Source organism: Xylocopa sonorina, chromosome 6 (assembly GCF_050948175.1).
Source record: "Xylocopa sonorina isolate GNS202 chromosome 6, iyXylSono1_principal, whole genome shotgun sequence".
Classification (NCBI taxonomy): domain Eukaryota; kingdom Metazoa; phylum Arthropoda; class Insecta; order Hymenoptera; family Apidae; genus Xylocopa; species Xylocopa sonorina.
In genome coordinates this window covers 10,174,632-10,195,084 of record NC_135198.1, presented here as the reverse complement: position 1 = coordinate 10,195,084, position 20,453 = coordinate 10,174,632, and the positions used below count along the sequence as shown (strand labels likewise).

The following is a 20,453-nucleotide window of genomic DNA, read 5'->3' as shown; positions in this document are numbered from 1 at the left end:
TTAGCGAGCGGGGGTCGCAATTTTTCCTTCTTCCAGGATGAACGAAAGCACCAGCACCGCGGTCGAGTCGCGGCACCGCGTTTTTGCGGGCGCGCGTCTTCCGCGAGGAATTATGAGCGAGCTTAGTTCAATATTGACCCGAGCAAACGTGTGGCGAATATTATTACACCATCTGCATAATTTCTGTATTCAGTCGGTGCTCCCCGAAACGCGTCTGTAATTACTTCGGTTGCCGCGAGCCCGTCGCCGTCGTCGAGGGTGCCGATGCGCGCAAGCCAGGCCCTGGCAATCGAGGGGTGGCGACGGCGGCGGGGGCGGCGACCCCCGTGACTCGTGGAAAGCGGCTGGATAGGGGAATAGACGGTCGTGTACGTTATGTAAATGCTGTATACGGGGTAATTGGACGATCGTGCGCATCCGGAGCGACGATTTTCCTCGGTCGGTCTTGAAGCCTGGTCGTGGCTTACCGAGCATCGCCTAGACGGAACCACCGTGCCGGCTGCGACTCTGTTTCCACCGGGCGAAGGCTGTTTCGGGTTTCTCCGTCGATTCGTGCTGCCGTGGTGCACTCAGCGGCGTGGATTTCCCGCGTTTACCGGAGGAAATTCTGGTTTAACGCCCCCTCCCAAGACCTCTCGCGGAACCACGCTCTGGAATAACACCGCGCAATCGGGTGCGGTACTGTTTCGGTACGTGTAATCCTTCTCTAATGATTTGGGAATTGGTGGAAGCCGAAACGGTGGCAAGGTGTTGGGGTGTACTCGGTTTCCGGGTAGTAAGGAGCGCATGGCGTAAGATTGTTTCGCCGATGAAACTTTGGATCGATGCAGGAACGTTGTGGGGCTTTAATTAGAGGAGAAGTTTGGAATTAGGAAAGTTGAAATCAAATTTATTCGTCCGACGATACGAAATAAAGGTTCATAGGTCCTTTCGTCTTTTGTTCTTCCTCCGTTTTATGAATGTACAGACAGGGTCCGAAAAATGGTTACGCGCCGTTTCGAAATTAACGCTGCATTCGCGGGTAACTTCCTCCTCCCGTCGGATTTACGCGGCGGGCGATGCAGCGCTCAATGGACGAAGGAGGCACTGTTCACCGTTACAATGGAGATCGTGAACATTTTAATTCATGAACCGATGAATTAATCATTACTTGCAAATGTACCCTGTCTGGAATCTCGATTAAGGCCCTGAGCTATTCTTGCCGGGGCCGTAGTTTGTCATACCTTCTCGCTCGCCGCGGGCGCACGCCCGGGGGACGTACAATAATAAATTGTAATAAATTCGGTCGCCGCGATTACGCGGCAATTGACGTTTCTCGCAGGTTAATCGTGTCGCGTACACCGTTGTCGCGCGACGGGAAGGCGGTGGAAGTATTTATCAGACCCGTGATCGAATTAAAGAATTCCAATAAAGTGGAATATTAACCAGTCTTTTAATACGACATTCCGCGTGCTGCAATCTTTCAAACCGAAAACCCCCGTCCATGCCTCGCCACGCTGAAATTCCACCGAATAAATCGAATTCCCGGCAACGTTGTCCACAATACGGTCCAACGAAAATAATTTGCATCCGAATGGGACGTATTCCCTGCACACGGTAAATAAAAAAAAAAAAGAAAAAAGAAAAAAAAATAGAAAGGGGAGAAGAATGGGGGAGAAGAAAAGCTCCCTTTCCTTTCGCCCTTCGTTGAAAAATCACGCGGGGATGTACGCGTTTAACGGCGGAGAATCCGAGGATCGTGGCTGGCGCGCGCGTGCACAAAAAAAAAGGCCGATTCACCGAAATCTATTGGGGGATCCCCCGATGGAGGACTTAATCGGCGAGGAGAGGCGGTTTCCGTGCGGTGGCGATCGGTCGCGACGCGGAAAGTACGCTGATTGTGAATCGAGCTGATTGCCCGAGTGCCGGCGGCGTTCAAACATCGTCCACAAAGGCGGTAATACCGGGTCCGGGTCCTGGTGGCGCCCTCCCTAAAACGATTATCCACTCGACGAGCCCTCGCTCGTGGGGGAGGGTTAGCCACCGACGTAACGACGTATTGTGAGGACCTCTCTTGCTCGGGAAAAGCCTGCGGGGCTTTCCTACCTTCCAACGCCGGAAAATCCTCCGGGAGTATCCTCTCGAGACTCCCCGCGACCCCGCCGCGCCCTTTCTCGCCTCTGCTGACTTCTCTCTATCCTCTGGCTGACTTCTAACCCTCCTACGCCCCTCCACCACCCACTCGTCCAGGACTCCTCGACAAAGTCCCGAGGACTCGATCAACACCGCCGTTCGCGACGAGATCTACGAGTCGATTCGACGATTCCGCGTCATTCACGAACGCTCCTCGAGTGTCCTCGAGAGGGTAAAGGATTTCGCCGCGCGACTACCGCCCCGCGAACCCGCCGGATTAATATCGGCTTGATTCTGCTGATTCCTTCTATTCCGTGACGGGAATCTGACGCTCGCTGCCGAGCCCCTTTCTCCGACGCGAAGCAACGAGAGGAGCTGCCGACGACTATAGACGAGTTGTGGGAAATGTCGCATAATGCGGGCTCCGCGCGGATCGCGGGGATATTTAAAACGTTGAAATCGACTGCGACGCTAGACGTCCGCGACGCGTGTAAATAAAACATCGGCCGTTGCATCGAGAGCGCGTTTCCTCCGCTTGGTGGTTTTTCACCCTCTGCACGTCCCGCTTCTCGCTCGCGATACGGATACACGGCTCGCTTCGATCGGCCGCTAGAAGCTGCCGGAGGCACCATCCGCGTGGATATACTTAGACCCGATATAAGCTATAATAGATGAACGGCGAGGCACTCGAGCGGTCGGTCATGCAAACATACGACCGTCTGTCCCGGGTAAAAGTAACCCTTCGGACAGCGTCTCCCGTGAATTTCACTTCCGTGTCGGTGGCGCACGTTCTCCGTATATCCCGTGGACGTGTGTTGGCATACCGTGCGGTTCCGGTACGCTGCCCGTGGTACTCGCGGCCATCTCGTAAAATCTCCGCGAGATCGGGCCGAGTTACGAACGCGGCTAGGGAAATCGACGTCGTTACTCTGCGACAAAATGTTCGCGATATTCCCGGTGGAAGAGCGTTCCGTTTATCTCTCGATGGTACCGGGGTGCGCGATGTGTTTCGAGAAGAGCGTACGTTCGCATGCGATTAAATTACATACTATTACGTAGGCAAATTTTGCGCCGGTGTTGGAGCAGTTAAGAAAGTGCATTATTCATCCCTTTCGGTTAGCTTTGTACGCTTTTTCTTCGTGCAGATCGAACGATTCTTTGCGATTCTGAATATTGCATATTCTACCAATCAGTTCTTGGTACTTGTAACCATCGTAATTTTGTAATCTCTGTATTGTTACATTATTCATTCGCATCCGAACAATTTCTCTTTGATACTCTTGCTGTTCCACTGACTAATGAATAAGATAATTGCATCGAAACAGTCGTAGATATCTACTGCACTATAAAAATGCAAAGAACAGCCAAAGAAATACTTCGTTCATTATCGAGCAGACAAACAAATGGAACAAGGATGGAACCGCGGAATAATTGCGAAAATCCACGGCGTCCACCCCCGAAGATCCACCCCCGGCGACAAAACCCAGCCGGAGAGTTCTCTCTTGGGTTTAATGAAGCGTTTCTCGACGAACAGGGTGGGCCCCTAGTTCGGACTGTACACGGTTGTTAATCGTTCGTCTTCTTGCGTGAATATGCAACACGGTGCCCCCGCGTGCGCGCGCGCGTACGCAAGAACTTTCGCCATGAATAGCTGATGGCTAATAAGTTTCTCGTAGTAACGTCTCGTGGTCGAAACCGCGAACCCCTCTTAGCGGTCGTTGAATTAATAATACTCGGCGACGCGTATCCCGAACGGTCGAGCGTCGTCTTGGAACGAGGGCCATCGCCGCCCCCGGCTCCGACGAGTCCCATTTCCAACCAGTTTCGTCAGAGCGTCGCGCAACAGAGCCGGCCAGCCGGTTTTCTCGAGTTTGCGAAGACAACAGCTGCACGCCCGTTCAAATATTAAGGAGTTTCATATGGGACGCAGGAACGCAACCCCTTCGGACGGTTCGCGATCGATCTGAGGCTACCAGCGACGTCGTAGCTTCTCCGTACGGTGGTCGATAATACACGATGCTCTACGCGGATTCACGTATTTGTGCAGCTGCGGTTACGCTCGCTACACACGGCGAAAGTAAACCGTTTTACGTAATCCGTGCACTATTTCCAGAACGGTTCGAAGCTAGGGGTTGATGTTCAATCTCGTTCGCGGAACGCTCTTTATCCCTCGTGTGAGCGAAGTTGTCGAGTCGAATGACAACTATAGAAACGTAGTGGATAATAAAAGGGATGGTCAACTATGCGAAGTCTTCTAAATACTGAATACCATATTAAATTCAGTATTCCCTTGAATACCTAGTTCCGCAATCGCGATATACCAGACTTCCAGACACACTCCCCGCGTTACTATCAAAAATATCTCTATACAAACGAGCACTAGTTCAACGCGGCTTTTAGTAAGATATATCAATGGTTTAACCCGCGATTTAACTCGCGCAGAAAAGTGAAAAGTTCGCGGTGCATGAACACCACTTATATCGCAGATACGCATCTAATAACCAATCAATAAACCGCAAGAAACCGAACTGTTTCAAGATATCCCCGACAGCGATCGATACCCTCCATCCCATTTCCGTGCAAATTGCCCCGATCCACGATAAGCGTTCTGGAACTAGAATTACAGCGAGAGCGTGCTCGAACGTTCGCGGCACGTTTCGCGGAAACGGACAAGATTAGGAAATCGGGCTGGCGCGATTACGCCTACGCCTGGGCGAATTAAATAACAATCGAAGCACTCGAGACGGAAACGGGGCCGATCGTGGCCGTTCGGCTTCAGCTTTCAGGCGAGCTCGACGCGGATTCCGCTACGAGACGTCTGGCGTTACCTGGTCAACGGGGCCGCGTGGCGCCTTTGATTCGCGATCGCCCCCCAGGTTAAACTCCCGTGTCTTTAACCTCTTGCCACCTTCAGCAACGCGAACCCGTTCCCGGCGGTGGAACACGATCAGGATTATCCGTGTTTTAATGATCGCGCGGAACGTTACGCGGCTCTCGTCATTCGTGTTTACACAATTAACGAGGCCGATTTAATCGGGATCGCAGGTATATACGTGTGCTTAATGACGCGAAATGCCATTACGCAGTATAAAACCGTTTGCACGTAATCATCGCGCCGCGTCTCTTGCCGCCCGCCGATTTCAGTTATTTCATCGCGATTTCCCTGCCGATCGGACCGTTTTCAGTTTCGCCCCGACTCGCGCAGCCCGCGCGGGAGCGCGTTAATAGATTTTGCTTATTTAATAATTTCCAGACACGCTGAACGGCGCCTGGGTGCGATGAAATTACGGCTCGGTCCGTGTACAGTCAGAGGAAATACGTACGATACATTTCTATAGGGGACGATCCCTCGAATAATCATTTTAAGGCGCGATAATGCAAATGTTTATATAAATAATGGTTCATCAGAACGAGAATTTCAATGGTTCCGCGCGTCCAAGGTGTGAACTGTGAATAGCAGAGAGAACACCTCCGTGGAAATTCAACAAAGCAACCCTCGCACTCGTAATCTAAGCGGAAATCAAACGAGATCAGGAAAGGAATTCTTTCCAGGTCACCGTTCACCCTCCGCATCGTTTCCACTTTCCCGAGGTAAACACCGTCCCTTTCAGACGGCGCGGCGTCCCTTCTCGCGAGAAGCCACGCGTTCGACGTCTCCGTCTACCGGAAACGCGCACCGCGTCTGAATATTTCAGCCGCCGCGAGGAGGCGACCGTCAGAGACGAGCGTCGCCGCGTACAAAGGGGTGGCACTGCGAATTCCGCGTCCTTCCGCTCTCCAATAAGCGCAACCGAACGCGCCTCGTCAGCCCGCGGGGCTCCAGGCTTGTTAATAATTTCACCACTAGGCGCTTATCTCGATTTAACGTGATACATTACACGCTCCGCGGTGAACAAGCGCGTGATAATTTATTCAAACTCGTAACGCGCGAACCAGCCGGTCGAGCCAGACGTTAAACAATCGGCCCCGCGAGCGAGCAATCGCGTCTTTCTTTCCTGCGGACGGGCGCGTTCCTGTTACTCGGGCGCGAAATTAGCGATCGCAATTAGTCGCGGCTACGAAGCGTGGCTGGCAACCGAGCACCGGCTTTCTTCCGTTGTTTTCCGCGATCTAGCCGCGGGCTCGTGCAGCCAGATTGTTTCCCTCGCCTCTGTTCCCTTCCAGTGTCCCCTCATTGTCCCCTTTCTTCGTGGTTTCCTCTTTCTTTCGTTCCCTAACTCTCGTGCTCCAATTTCTTTTTCTTCTTTTTTTTTTGCTCTCTCTCCTCCTGGCTTCTCTGTTCGGTGGAGAATGCGCGGCGGGGTATTTCGAGCGAATGAGCGCGGAAGAAAAATGTCGGGAGGTAGAATTCGAGGTTTCTAGAATTTTACGCTTCTCCGTGTTAAAATACGCGACGCGTGGACGTTGCGTGGTTTTGTATTCTAATAGGTTTCAGTCTCGATGTGGTACGTGTCTCAGTACTTAGTCGTCACGTCAGCCTATACTAATCGAGTCTACTTTCACAGTAGAATTAACCCCTCCCCACTGCAGACTTCTGTCTCAGCAACGTTCTATAAAAGTCAACATACCCTTCCCAGACAAATCCACCACCTCATCAACCGGAACATCGCACAAAGCGCCTCGATGACCCCGAAACGTCATCCATACTCACCCTCCTCCCTTCAATAGTATTCCGTTTTTCTCTCCTCGTTACTCCTTTGTCACTCTCACCCCCGTTTCTTGCCCGACCCCTTTGTTCGTCGTACCACCCCATTCTATCCCCGCCCTTCGACACTTTCTCTTCCTTCCTTCCATCCCTTCGGCGAATCACGCGCGCGCGCTCTTCCCTAGGGCGACGTAAACCCTCGAACAAATTGCTGTGTGTGTTTACGTTAAGTCGCTTAACCCTGTATAACGTCGTGTTACTCGCAGCTCACATGCCCATATACCTCCACATTTCTTATATTTTATTTTTTACACGACTTTCATTCGATCAGTGTACTTTACTATCGCACGTCGGTCTCAGATCGCAGAACAGTTTATTCGGTGCAATTTTTGCGATCAAAAAATAAAGCAACTTCGGGTATTACGTAACGCCTTCTCGTGTGACCAGGTGAAATTCAGGTTGCGGAGAGTTAAGCCGGTGTATGAAACGAAGCAGCGCTCAGAGGATACTGCTCGTAAACGCTCGCGATAGCCATCTGCGAGAGAGGCCACCATCGACGTAAATTAAGTTTCGACGGGTCGTCGTGTACACCCGTTTATCTGGATTAAGACGAGCTGCTCCTCGGGACGCTACGGGGTGCACCCTACGCTCGCGGATGTTCGCGCTTTCGTGTACTTTGAACGGCCGCTAATCCCCCGCGCGAGGGTAACATTAAATTGCGGTGAGTAAGGGGCGCGCGATCGGCTGGAGATTGTTCCAAGTTGTTCTTGGGTAAGCACGGTTATGGTTCCGGGAATTATGGGATATGGAAATGTTGATCGCGTAGGTGTTGATGAGCGTAAGTTACGAGGCGGTAATAGGAGTGAGCCGTTGAGAACATTAGTAGTACGAGTCAATAAATACGCGTTCGAGACGCTCGCTGGTTTCGACTCGAACGAATTCCCTTTGGAAGCTTACGAACGCGAGAGTGTGAATGGAGACCTTTCATAGGATTTCCTTGTATTTTTTTCTGTTTGCTTCCTCTTCCTTTTTTCGTCCAATAATTCCGTCGCTAAATTCAAGAGCGAGTTTCTCTGAAATTGAGTTTCGAAGATGGGAATGGTTTTAAATTGCTGTTCTTTGATGGGACACCATTTGAAGAGGGTTGCTCCGTTTCAGCAGACTATGAGGAAAGAGGTACGACGGAAAGTTTGGGACGGGGACCCTAATACAGTCTCGCGGAACGTCTGTGAAACAATGCAATCATAATAGTACGCGATAAACTCCAATAATAGTTAAGTAATCTAATTTCCAGCAGTGTAATATTCTTGTTTTCTAAACACGCTCGAAGGTAAATCTCCAGGCTCCTCGGGGCCGTTCCATTAACTAAAAGCATTGCGACTACAATGCATTTCTTCCATTAGTATCGTTTGTCGCGATTATCTCGACACAGATCCACCCTGCGGACTCCGTTCTATTAAAATCCCGATAACCATTCTCTCGTTCTCGCTCGAAGATACCCTATCGATCATCCAGCGACCGTTTCGCAGCTGGAGAATCGATGAAACCTGTACCTGGGGTAACCTGAACCAACGTCCTCGTCGACGGTCCTCGGCGAAGCGTCAGCAAAAGTTAATCCAGCGAACAACACGGAACGGAAACGGATCCCCGCGACGCGATTTATTTACACCGTGCCAGGTATCGGTTTCTTTGGACGCGTAACCAACCGATTCGGAAGCTAGTTTACCGTTACAGACAAGCCCTTCCTTCGAGCACGACGACACACGTCGCGGGCACCAACGATGCCTCTAACCTCGTTCCCGTGATTGGATCCGATTTCACGTTCGAACGGATCGCTGGTGATCGACCATCGGAAATCCCATACGTTCCCGCGAGGATCCCCTTCAGCGGCGATCGTCTCGTACGTTGGCCGTCTTCGTGCAATCTGACCGTTCCCTTCTGCGATATTCATTCGATCCTTATGCAGCGGAGGATCGGTCAGCAGCCGGTCGTGAAGCGGTAACAATCACTTCGTACCTTTATTTCCCTGATAAAGTGATACAACATCGGATCGTTCGATTCTACGAACGCCACAGTTTAATTCGAGGGGATTTCCATATATTTCTACAATTTATTTCTGGATAAAATCACAGAAACCCATAATACATCGTCCAATTACTCTTTATTACAGTATCAAGTAATCGCGTTCTTAGTACTTCCCCTAAATAAGTAATTATATACACAGTAAGGTACCCTTACAACCCCAATGAAACATTATTCCTACACCTCCTGACACTCCAGCAAAAAAAAATCAATATATACCAAAAAACCCACCCCATGCGTCTTGCAAAACAGACAAAATTCCAAAGCCAATCGAAAGCACTAAACTCAAACACCTTTCGCGACGCTTCACAACCCCCTCGACCCCCACCTCTCATCATTTTCACTCATCTCCAAAGAATCTTCACCCCATCCCCTCGTATCTACCCTGGCATCTTGTCCGCGTAACGCGGCTGTCTTTATTACCCCCTCGCGACCCACCTTCCGTGTCTTTCGCGACGCGAGGCGTCTCGTAAATAAGACGATCGAGCGTAAGTGGAGCGGCGCACGCAAAAGCGAGGAAAGCGGCGAGCACGCGTCCGAACTCGCCGCGGCGGAAGGCGGCTCGACATTCGCGGAAGAAGGCGCAGCCTCCGGCCAGCGCTCCGTACCACCGCCACCTCCGCGTCTCCGTCAGTGGCAGCGGCGTCGCCACCACCACCCCCGACGACAGGGGGATGAAGAAGAGCGACGCTATCGAAGCGAGACGTCTATATATGTATATATGTATATATACTATATACATATATACTATATATATATATATATAGGAGTGCGCGCACGTCGGCAAGTTCAGTCGTCTACCGCGTGCCGAGCCGCGAGGATCGTGCGCTGGCAACCCTCCATTGCGAAACTTTCACCCCCCGGCATCGCTCCGTTCCGCTGTCGATCGGCGCGCACACGGGGTGCGAGCACCCGGTCACGTGTCCCAACCGGCGTCTCTCTCTCTGGTTTCCACGCGGTACGCTCGAACGGACGCGCAGCGGACCGTACGCAGCGCGAATTCGTCATGTAATTTGAAGCTGCGAGCAATTAACGCCGGCTGGACTTACTTCTTTTTTCCCCTTCGATTCCTCCTTTCGCGTCGAGAGTATCGCGGACGTACGGTTCTTCTCGTTGTTTTTTTTTTCCTATTTCCGTCCCCGTTTTCTTCTCTGGAGACGCGTGAAGGGTTGCGAGATGGAGGCAACGGTTGAAGATGGACGATAGGTGATCGAAGTTCTCGCGAAGAGACGCGTGGATCTTGGTTCGTGCACTGGGACCCTGAAAGTTCGCGGGATTAGGGTGCAAGGTGGTTGTATCTTGGTTTCTGGTATAACGGTGGTCGAGGGTAACGGTTCAGTGAGATGTGAGCCCAGGATGAAGCTGAAGATCAGCATACTGCTTCTGGCGCTCTTACGCCTCGCCAGCACCCTTGAAAGTAAGGATGATTTATTTGTTTCGAGACTCACGGTATGTAAATGAACGAGGCAGTCCGCTTCCGCGTTTCGACGATGATTTTTGGGTGCTTGCTTTACGAGATCTTGGTAAACATCTTGTTTAAAGTTCGGGGGTTGGCGTTCGGAGTCTGCAAGCCCCGAGTCAAACAACGCTCCTTTCCATATGCACAACAGACTAGATTGATGTTTGATTGTTACGAAGTTGTTGGTGTTTGCTTGGCAGCGAACTTTTGGCGCGTTTGCATTGCGCTCGCTGGAAGTTCTCGTATCGCGACACGTCTTGATCTGGTGAGAGTAACGATCCGATAACAAAACTTTGCGAACCTCCGGGAGTTTGCCGACTTACCAAGATTCTACCTGGAAAGTTATTTCGGAACGCAGCGTTAAACGAGTGAAGAAACAATTAAAAAGTTCCACCGCGTCTTCGTCTCTTTTTATTTCGCCGCCTAACAGGCGGGGATATTAACGCGTGATCAAAACCAGAACGGAATGAAAATTAACTGGCGCGTTGATCCTCGCATCCGCGGCACCCGAGGCGATTAATCATAGCGCAAAAAGGATCGCGCACGGTAAATTAAATTCGCGGGAGCAGATCGCGCGTTCTCCGCTGTAACGCCGCGAAAGTTTTCGAACAGAACGTGTAGCAAGTGTTTACGATTACCAAACGAGCACGCATCTCTGGTCTAGTCGGCTTCGATGTGAAAATAATCAGACGCGTGCGTGACAACTGTTAAGAAAACTTTGATTCGAAGTGTTCCTGGCACGTCCAAACATCCCCCGCCAGGCGCAGATAAATTCGTCGGGCGAATTTACGCGCGCAGCGTTGATATTCTACAAAGCCCCGGCTCCGGATCGTGACATGTTTTCCCGCGAGCGTGACACCGGGGGTAATCGTCCGCCGGTTTACTGCTTCGAGTCAAACAAGAGTCGCGCGATCGCTAGCTCGTGCGTGGGTAATAAAGTTCTGGCAAAGACTTAGCGTGCAGCCAGCCAGCCAGCGCGAGCGCAGAAGAAGAAAAGAGGAGTAACGCTTGAGTGTAGGGACTAAGAGATCGTACTAAGCGAGCGGATCCCGCTGACTGATACACGACGTAAAATCCCGTACGCATCGTTAAACCAGGCTTTACCGTTTCCATTCGCGCGACGTCTAAATTTACCGTGGCCAGAAGGAGCGGCTTGGAATGGAAGTAGACGTCCCGATCGCTTCGGTGCCGGGGCGTCGTTCGGCTTGTTAACGCGGCCGCGACGATGATCGGGTAGAAACGGCGAGCACGGCTCGTTTCGCTCGCTGAATTAACCCTTTGCACTCTCTACACGCGTGTTACTCGGCCAGGATGTCCGATCTTTATCGGTTGCTCGCTGACTAACACGTTTACCCTTTACACGAGCGGACCGTGACTATCGCTGGGCGTAATGACTCACGCACGTTCGCGAATATTGTTTAAACAACTTCGAATCCGACGCATCTCCGTATCTCGTAACGAGGGATCCGTAAAACGTTGTTAACATCCGCGAAGGAAACGTAATAAATTTTATTGAAGTCGCGCGAAGTTGACTTTAGTTCATTGATCTTAACTAGATCAGACGGATTCGCTTGTGAATGGGAACGCGAGCTGTTCTTTGAATGGCTTCACTTTCGCGCGTGAAGATTGCCCAGAATTAGAACCATTCTCGTCTTTACACACACTCTTTCCCCAACACTCGAGTCGTTAAACGCGCCGATCATTTATTCACGTCCCGAAGGAACTTCCCTCGGCTACCTATAATTAGATTAATCATTCAGTGGCCACTTTCGCCGGGGCGCGCGTCAGACCGTTTTACTGTCCCGCTCATTAAACGAGGCGTCGTTGATGGCCGATACGAGATTCGTTAAAACGCGTGCCCGCTGCCGCGTCGTAAATCTCGCCCTCTGCTTTCAGACACGAACGAGGAGGAGGAGGACGCGGACGAGGACGACGAGGAGAATTATTCGGTGGACGGCGACGAGGATTACGATTTCGAGACCGCGACCATAACCAGCGGGCTTATCGCCGATGGCTCGTTGCCGATCTTCCTCACGGAGCCCGTCGACGCGTTCGTTCTGAAGGGGAAGCCAGCAACCCTTCGCTGCAGCGCCGCGTACGCTCTTCAGGTACGCAAAGCCTACCTCGAGTGCTTTACACGTAATATCGCTGGCATTTCGCGGCGCAAACGAACGCAACTCGGTCCCGGAGGACACTCAGCGTTGGCCTAATTTCTGCGTGAATATTCAAAATTACCGCGATTCGTCGTGCGACAACCACGACGACAAAGTAGCCAGGTAAGATCTCGACGTTTCGCGCGGCTGGAACAATGGACGCGAACCTCGAAGAGCGTTTAGCAGTGGGACCAAGTGGCCCCTGACGCTTTCGACGAAAGAGGATGTCCTTTTTGGCCGGTTGATTCCGTGTTTCACACGTGCGCGGAACAGGCTGGGTCCAACAGCCCGGCCCTCCGTCATTTTCCTCTCCAGTCTCGTTAGCCACTCGAAAGCCTCGCTACAACGAGGACAACAGTGTTCCACGGAGCTTTCCACGCGCCGCAATTACCGGGCCGCCCTCCCCGTTCTGCATTGCAGGTGTATTTTCGGTGTAACGGTGACCGGGTCGAGCGATCGCAGCAGCAGGATTTTGTCCACCCTCAAACCGGGACGAGGATCGTCGAGGTCGAGTTGAACGTGACGAGGAACGAGGTCGAGGAGTACTTCGGTAGGGCGAGGTTCAAGTGCGAGTGCGTGGCATGGTCGGGACCAGGTCAGATTCGAGGGCTGCCTGCCACGGTTCAGGTCGCTTGTAAGTAGAGAGAACACTCCAATCTATCCGTTCGCCGCTCTTTCTCTCGCTCCTCTCCCTTTCCGTCTTTTCAACTACCCTTCGGTTGTTTCATCGTCCCTTTTGCCGACCTTCGGCGACGGTAGCCTCGTTGATCCTTGTATCCAGCAGCCTCCTCTATTTTAATTCTTTATTTCCTCCAATAAATTCGAAACAAGAGATCTTGAAAGTACTAAACTTAATTTATCTGATTTATCTGACTGTTTCCACAGTGGATGCTCCTATTGCGCTATGAAAATTAATTCCGGATAGAACTCTCTTTTTATTTTCAACGCGTGTTTGAAAAGAAATCGCTGGTAAAAGAGCTTGATACCCGTTTTTATTGGACATCGTATTGTACTCGTATCAAACATCGGACGTGCTGCGGGGGGATAACTAAAAAGAACAGTCGCCATAATTCCGGTTGTACCGCGAGAAAAAGAGGACGCTCGACGGGAGGGTGAACAGAGAGCGCGTGGAAACGAATTAGCCCGCAATTGTAGCGTATTCGAGCGGGCCGTGAAAGTGGGATTTAGCCCGTGCGGCGGTCGAACCGAGAAAACGGCCGGGAGCCAACTAGCACCTGGAATCGGTCATAAAACGTAACTTCATTAACCCGATTAGCGCGAGCCAGACTCCGGAACAGGGGTTTCCGAGATACCCGCCGCGAAATTCACTCCCGTAAGCTTCGCTGTCGACGAGGGTTAGCCCGATGGCGGCGCGAGGGGCGCCGCGTCTGCTTGTTTTCACCGGGTATCCCGTGACGCGTAAACCGAGCCCAAAATCTAATCGATATTCTATTGCAAAGCAAACACCTGTGAATACAGAATCGACGCGCTGCCCACCGATCGCCCTACCTACGATTCTTCTTTTTCATACCACCCCCTCGCCACCCCCGGTCTCTTTTTACTTTTTCGGTCAGCTAGGCGGCGGACAAACCGCTGTATTGTTGCAATGCAAATTGGAACGGTAACTTGTGAACCGCGATGGCGTGAAACGCATGAAACTGCGATTCAATTTGCCATTTTTGAGTTCCATTTTTTTGCCTGTCCGATAGTTTGCTGGGTAAATGTTGCCGTTCATCGGATCGGCATCCCTGGAATTATAAATTCATGGATGAATTTCGTAGAAACAATGCAGTCGATCTTTGCTCTTCCCTTAGTCGATCGTCATTCAAAATTTCTCTATTACTGTTCTTGGTGCGAACAGATGAAGCCGAGAGGAGGATACATTCTCGCGGTGGTATAAGAGTCGAAAGAGCAATTTTCGTTCGGAGGCGTCGCGGCGCGCAAACACGCGGGAGACAAACAGGACGCAGAATTAAATCCGTATTTGCGCGCAAACAGGAAACGGACGTGCTTTCGAAATTGAATGCGCGGCGTATCGATCGTCGCTGCGTTTCATCGCGGGTCTCCGCATCGTTTCGCATCGCGATCCATCTGAGGAAACCCGCGGGATTAATCTGACGGTAATCTTGTCGCGCGGGAACCTTGTTCAATTCGAGTTGCGCGGAAATTGTCGGAGAATCTACCTAGTCGAAACCGTGGAGTAACTCGCGATCATTACCCCGAACAAAGGTATAAAGAAAATCAAAATAAAATCCGATTCAATTTACAATTTAGCATTTGTACATCGAAACTCTGCATACTTCGCTAATTACAACACGACTACAGTCGTCGTCTAGTCGTTCGTGCTCCCTGTTCAGGATCACATTAAAAGCATCCCTGGTAGCAATATGGCGTCGGGGGGTCAAAGGTAGTCTAGACGATCCGACGGAGGGCAAGAATGTAACCAACGGATCGAGCATGTGCACCGTTGCTTACCGTGTTCCCTTCACGAGCGGCATAAAAGCGGCTATTTTTCCACGTACCCGCGGCACACCGGCTAATATGACGTGGCCGGTACGAATAGCCACCCTCGCGGTACCAACGGATCGAGCGAATCTTTTTCCACCTTTCCTGCCCGCCTGCCGTTACTGCTCTGCCCTCTCTTTCTCTCTCTCTCTCTCTCTCTCTCGAGTGCAGAGCATAGAGGAGACGCGGGCCATGAAAGCGCCCCTGCATTTATACGCGCGCCCTAATATCGCTGAGTGCCCTACTCCCTCGCTGCTGTCTCCCCGCGTTCCCGCTCTGTCTCGTCGACCTCTCCTGCCTCCTATTTCCTGCAAATATTAAAAAATACCCGCCACCGCTTTGGTCCCCGTGTGCAGACCTGAAGAAGCACTTCCTGTCGCCGCCGTACTCGCTGTCAGTCGAGGCAGGACGTAACGCGGAGCTGCGTTGCACCCCACCGTTGGGCCTCCCTCAGCCGAAGGTCTACTGGCTGAAGAATGGCTCGCCCCTGGAGACGATCACCGGCTCCACTCCAGCCTCACCCCTGCCAGAAGGTATTCCGAACGACGTGACAGCCAGCAACAACTTCGTGCAGACCAGCGACGGACACCTGATATTGGGAGAGGCCGAGCTCAGGCACCAGGGGAATTACTCCTGCGTAGCTGAGAACATCGCCGCCAGGCGAGTCAGCGAACCCGCCGTGTTGACGGTCTACGGTGAGAGAACCTCTTCGCGAATTTCGTTCCAACACGCATCTCGCGCGAATTTCCTCATCGATCGCGAATCCACCGCAGTTCGAAACGATGATCGCGTTCGAGACGATAATTAAGCGTAATACGTTGATACGCCTTTGGCTCGACGCGAGGGTACAGAACGGGACGGAACTTGCGTAGACAATAAGCGGAAATTGTCCGTCGAGTATTGCGCGGAGGAATTGAAATCTACTGCGAAGTTCTGCCGGTACTAATTGTTGTTTCCGAAGCCGTCTGGGTAATGGGATTCGCGCAACTTGCCGCAGCGCGTGTCGAAACGCTTGTTACACGTCCCAGTATGTTCGTCGTCATTCGCGAAACGTTGCGATCGTAGATTCTAGCCCGTCTCTTGGCAAGGGTAGCAAGTGCAACGACTGCCATCGTTCCATCGTAAAACGTCTCGAAGTGATACGTCTCGCTGTCGCTTCCCTTGCCAAGCGCGACACCCTTCACCCGCCGCGCGTACCAATTTTCCACCGTCTCTGGATTCGTTCCCAGTGAACGGCGGGTGGTCTTCCTGGTCCGGATGGTCGGACTGCAGCGCTCGTTGCGGCCGAGGTGTACAAAAGAGGACGCGAACCTGCACGAACCCGTTGCCCATCAATGGAGGTCAATCCTGTCCGGGTCCAGCCACGCAAAGGGTCGAGTGCAATCCTTCCTGTCCCGGTAAGCCTGGCAGAGAGCAGCCAATTACAAAACAATTACAACGATACCGCGCGATGCCTGTACACCAGCTCGTTCTAACTCAAAACAGTCGTGTACCCTGTCCCATCGACGAGACGATCAAAGACGAGCGTGCACAACACCCGAAGATGTAATCGCGTGTTCCACCGTCAGCCAAGAGGGTACATCTGATAACCGTAGATTTAATCGGGATTTTCAAGTTCACCCGTTGCTTTCAGCGGTCGACGGCAGATGGTCGAGCTGGTCCTCCTGGTCCGCATGCGGTCCCGATTGTTCCAGAGTAAGGAGGAGATCCTGCGACGACCCCCCGGCGAGCAATGGTGGTCGCCCCTGTCAAGGCAAGGACGTCATCGTCGAGTCTTGTTCCGCGGATCGATGTAATGGTGAGCTCCAGCTGGGTTCTTACCTCCTTTTTTTCTCTCTCTTTCTCTCTCTTCCTCGCTGCCTCTTTTTCTCTTCTTCAACTTCTTTCTGTTTTTTCGTCTCGTCGTGGCCCCGTGACTGGGCCAACGAGACGGACAATTTATTACGAGCGAACGGGCTTCTCTTGTACGGCGTCGCGTTCGATGATCGTCTCGTTCGCGGTCGCATGGGTGCCGCGGAGATACGATTTAAATTAATAATGACTCGCAGAAAACCCACCCGCCCGTCCCCGTTCCTTTATTTCGGATCGATCGAACCGGTCAGAAGGTTGCACCGTAATCGCCTTCGATTAACCGGTCATTGGGCGCCGCGAGTATTCCCATTGTTCAGCGACAGACGTAACATCGCCCGCGAGAGATTAGATTAAGTTTTTAACGAACGAACCGTGCGCGAGATGGAACGCGACAGATTAAGGCGGCCGTGTCCCGGAATATTCTCTCAGATCACGTCTCTTCCTGTACAGTAAGTCACTTTTCTTCCCTGTGCTATCGCATGCAGCTTTCGGCCAGGACGGACCGCGCGTCTTCAAGGAAGGTAAATGCCATCGCGTACAGCTGTCCCGTAGCGCGGTAACGTAGTCTGAAAATCCGTCGTTTCTCTCTGGCCGCAGCTACCAGAGCGATCGATCACAGAAACATACTGGCCCTGTGGATTACTCTGAGCCTGGCGGCGATCGTTCTCGCGCTGACCACCATCTTCTTCGTCCGACTGATGCGTCGGAAGGAACGGATGGAGGCGCTGTACGGCGTGGCCCGGCTGGACTTCCGTCGTCCGGGGGACCTCGCGAAATCGGTTGTCTCGAAGAACGATCGCTCGGTCCTGTCGGTGGACAGGCGTCTCGAGCAAATCATAGACGAGGCGAACGCAGCCAGGATGCCCAGGTAAACGATCTTCGAGGAGTTGAACCTCGATCGATCCTTGTCCCCCGTTGAAAGTATCTCTGACGATATACAGATCTTGCTCGGAGCACCACTATGACGTGCCACAACTTTCACTGCCCTCGACCACCAGGCCGTCGCCCAGTTCGTCGGTCGCCAGGTCCTCCTGCAGGAACTCCCAACGCGGTAGAGGTCTCTCGGATAACGAGGAGGGCAGATCGTCCCGTAAGGAAATGTTACATTCGTAATCGACTCGTCGATCGGATAGGGGACAGGGTTTTTGCACCTGGTCTTTAGGTTCCACCTGTCAGGCGAACCAAGAGAGCACCAACGAGGAGGACGACGAGCACGACGAGGACGAGAGGCTCGGAGAGGAGGACAGGAACCACGAGGACTCTGGTGGATTCATCGTGAAGGCGATGGTGGACGAGCAAGGTGCCCTTCTAGTGGTCCCAGAGGTCGGTGTCTCGATGTCCATACCGGAAGGCGCCATTTCTCGCGGACGAAGGCACAGTTTGCACCTGGCTGTCCTTGGGGACGACGCTCTGAGACCTGGTCTACCACCTGGCCTGACTCTGCTGTCGGCAGTGGTGGCGTGCGGGCCGAACAGCATCGACCTCGTCAAGCCAGTGATCCTTCAATTCGAACACTGCGCCGAATTGAGGACCGGGAACTGGGAATTAAGCCTCTGGTCCACGGATCTTGACTTGGAGACTCGATCGAACAACTCGAGCAACTCGTCGACTAGCTCCAGCCTCGGTTCCGCGTCGATGTGGAGGAAGATTCTGACGTTGGGAGGCGAACCTATAAATCTTCCTGGGCAACCGTTCGCGCAGCTCGATCACTCGGGGGTTTTCCTGGTTACTGAGAATCCTAGCGTCTACGCTGTGGCTGGAGAGAACTCCGTGGTGGCGCCTGGACTGGCGGTGAAAAGGGTCTGTTTGGCGGTGTTCTTATCCCGCGAACGGGATCACATCAGGTGCCATTTGATGGAGGACACGAAAGCTGCGTTCAAGCTAGTGGTGGAACAGGTCAGTCGTCGTATTCGAATTAAAAAGCTCGATATCAAGTTCCAGCGGCTGAATTTCCGTTTAACCGTTGGAACTTTGGGAATTTTGCGCAGGAACGTCGATTGGGCGGCGTTCGTATCGACCACGGAGCTCTGGGCTTCAGAGCTGGTGGTTCACCGCTTAGAATCGACTTGGAGGACCGTGAGAGCGGGTTCGTCGAGCGGCAAGAGATTCCGCATCGTAGAATCTGGTCGTCGAGTAGGGCCAGCGTGAGGAGATCGTTCAGAATCGAGAAAGCCGTGGGCGATCTGAAGCTTAGCTTCGAGCTGCGAGCCTGCCAATGCGGTTTCGAGGAGTACGCGCTGTTCCTGAGAATCGACCTCGATCTAATGAAGAGGAACGGCTCTAGTGGGAAGAGGACTGCGAAGGCTGAGTCATCCATCGTTCTGCGTGGGAAGAATTCGGCTAGGTCAACCGAGTCAGTGATTCCCAGACCGTTCAGGTACCGCATAACAACTTCCTACGTCTATCTCGTTGTTCTACACGCAGATTGTTAATTGAGCATGGGTTTGTTCGTTGAAGATTTTCTAAAACGCTGAGAAAACAGCTCTGCCAATGCCTGGACCCGCCAAGCGCACGGGGGAACGACTGGAGAATGCTAGCACAAAGACTTCAAGTAGATCGGTCAGTTTTTATTAATTGCTTTCGTACAGCAAAGAGGATGTAAATTGATTAGTGACTTGCGTTTAGATACGTCGACTATTTCGCGACGAAGGCCAGTCCCACGGAGCACATCTTGGACCTTTGGGAGGCGAAACACCAGGAGGCCACAGCTCTGGCGGACCTTCTAAATCATTTGAGATTAATGGGACGCGTGGACGCAGCCAACGTCCTCGAAAGTCGCTTAGGCCCGTGGATCTGAGGCCCCCGTCGACACTGCCTACATACGAACCCATCGTTTACAATTTTACAATGTTTTGTACATATAAAAGAACCGAAGTCTATATTACGAATAAGAAAAATCGATGTAGAACCACGTTGCGTAGAGGCAACTACCGTGTTTGTACATAAAGCTCGTTTATAGCAAACGCCAAGTTATACTCCGCATGCACCTCTCAACAATTCCGTATTAAGAAGAAAATTACATTCAACCGACGACACCCTACAACCTGCGAACCAACGCAAACGCAACTCGACATAAATTTCCCGCCTATCAATATCTCACCCTACCGAAGATTCACGAGACTTCGACGCTACGACTTCGACAACAATGCTACGCCTCCAGGAAGGGCGGAAGTAACGAACGCCGGAAGACGCACAGGACCAATTTGCACTTGAATACCGGTAGCCGCGTTCCCCAAGGCGATCGACGAGGCCAGTGCCAGCAGAATGCAGTCGGCGAGTGCATTTAGCCGGCCATTTGGCTACCATTCGAACGCGTCGCATCGCGGCGCGAGCATTTCAGCCCTGGCTCCGCTAGGCACCGCGTCCAAGAGCAAGGATGCGTGGGATGCTCGAAACAATGGGCATTATCCGACTGAACACGGTAGCGTGGATCCCTTGGATTCTGGCAGGCTTCGAGGAGGCTGTAGGTATGCGTGGATGCCAGCCCTCATATAGGTATGCGCATGTATCCCTTTGCCATCCCCCTCGACGTTCCCTTGCCTCTCACGACCCTCTTCCAAGGATGGTGGACCGGCACGGTGGGGGCGGCATTTAATCACAGGAGCACGCTGGTGGTAATTCCGCCGGACAATGGCTGTTGACCTGC

At 52.3% G+C, this 20,453-nt stretch overlaps 1 protein-coding gene across 1 annotated transcript; it reads left to right on the top strand.

The window, feature by feature from the left end:
• Positions 1 to 10,184: 10,184 nt before the first annotated feature.
• Positions 10,185 to 19,755, top strand: LOC143424635 (netrin receptor UNC5C). The gene is made up of 13 exons (XM_076896820.1): positions 10,185 to 10,256; positions 12,195 to 12,406; positions 12,872 to 13,085; positions 15,313 to 15,651; positions 16,186 to 16,353; positions 16,590 to 16,754; positions 17,293 to 17,328; positions 17,405 to 17,675; positions 17,749 to 17,897; positions 17,970 to 18,703; positions 18,796 to 19,184; positions 19,265 to 19,366; positions 19,433 to 19,755. Exons 1-13 carry the CDS (start codon positions 10,196 to 10,198, stop codon positions 19,602 to 19,604), a joined length of 3,012 nt encoding a protein of 1,003 aa, XP_076752935.1. The 5' UTR covers positions 10,185 to 10,195; the 3' UTR covers positions 19,605 to 19,755.
• The last annotated feature ends 698 nt before the right edge of the window (positions 19,756 to 20,453 follow it).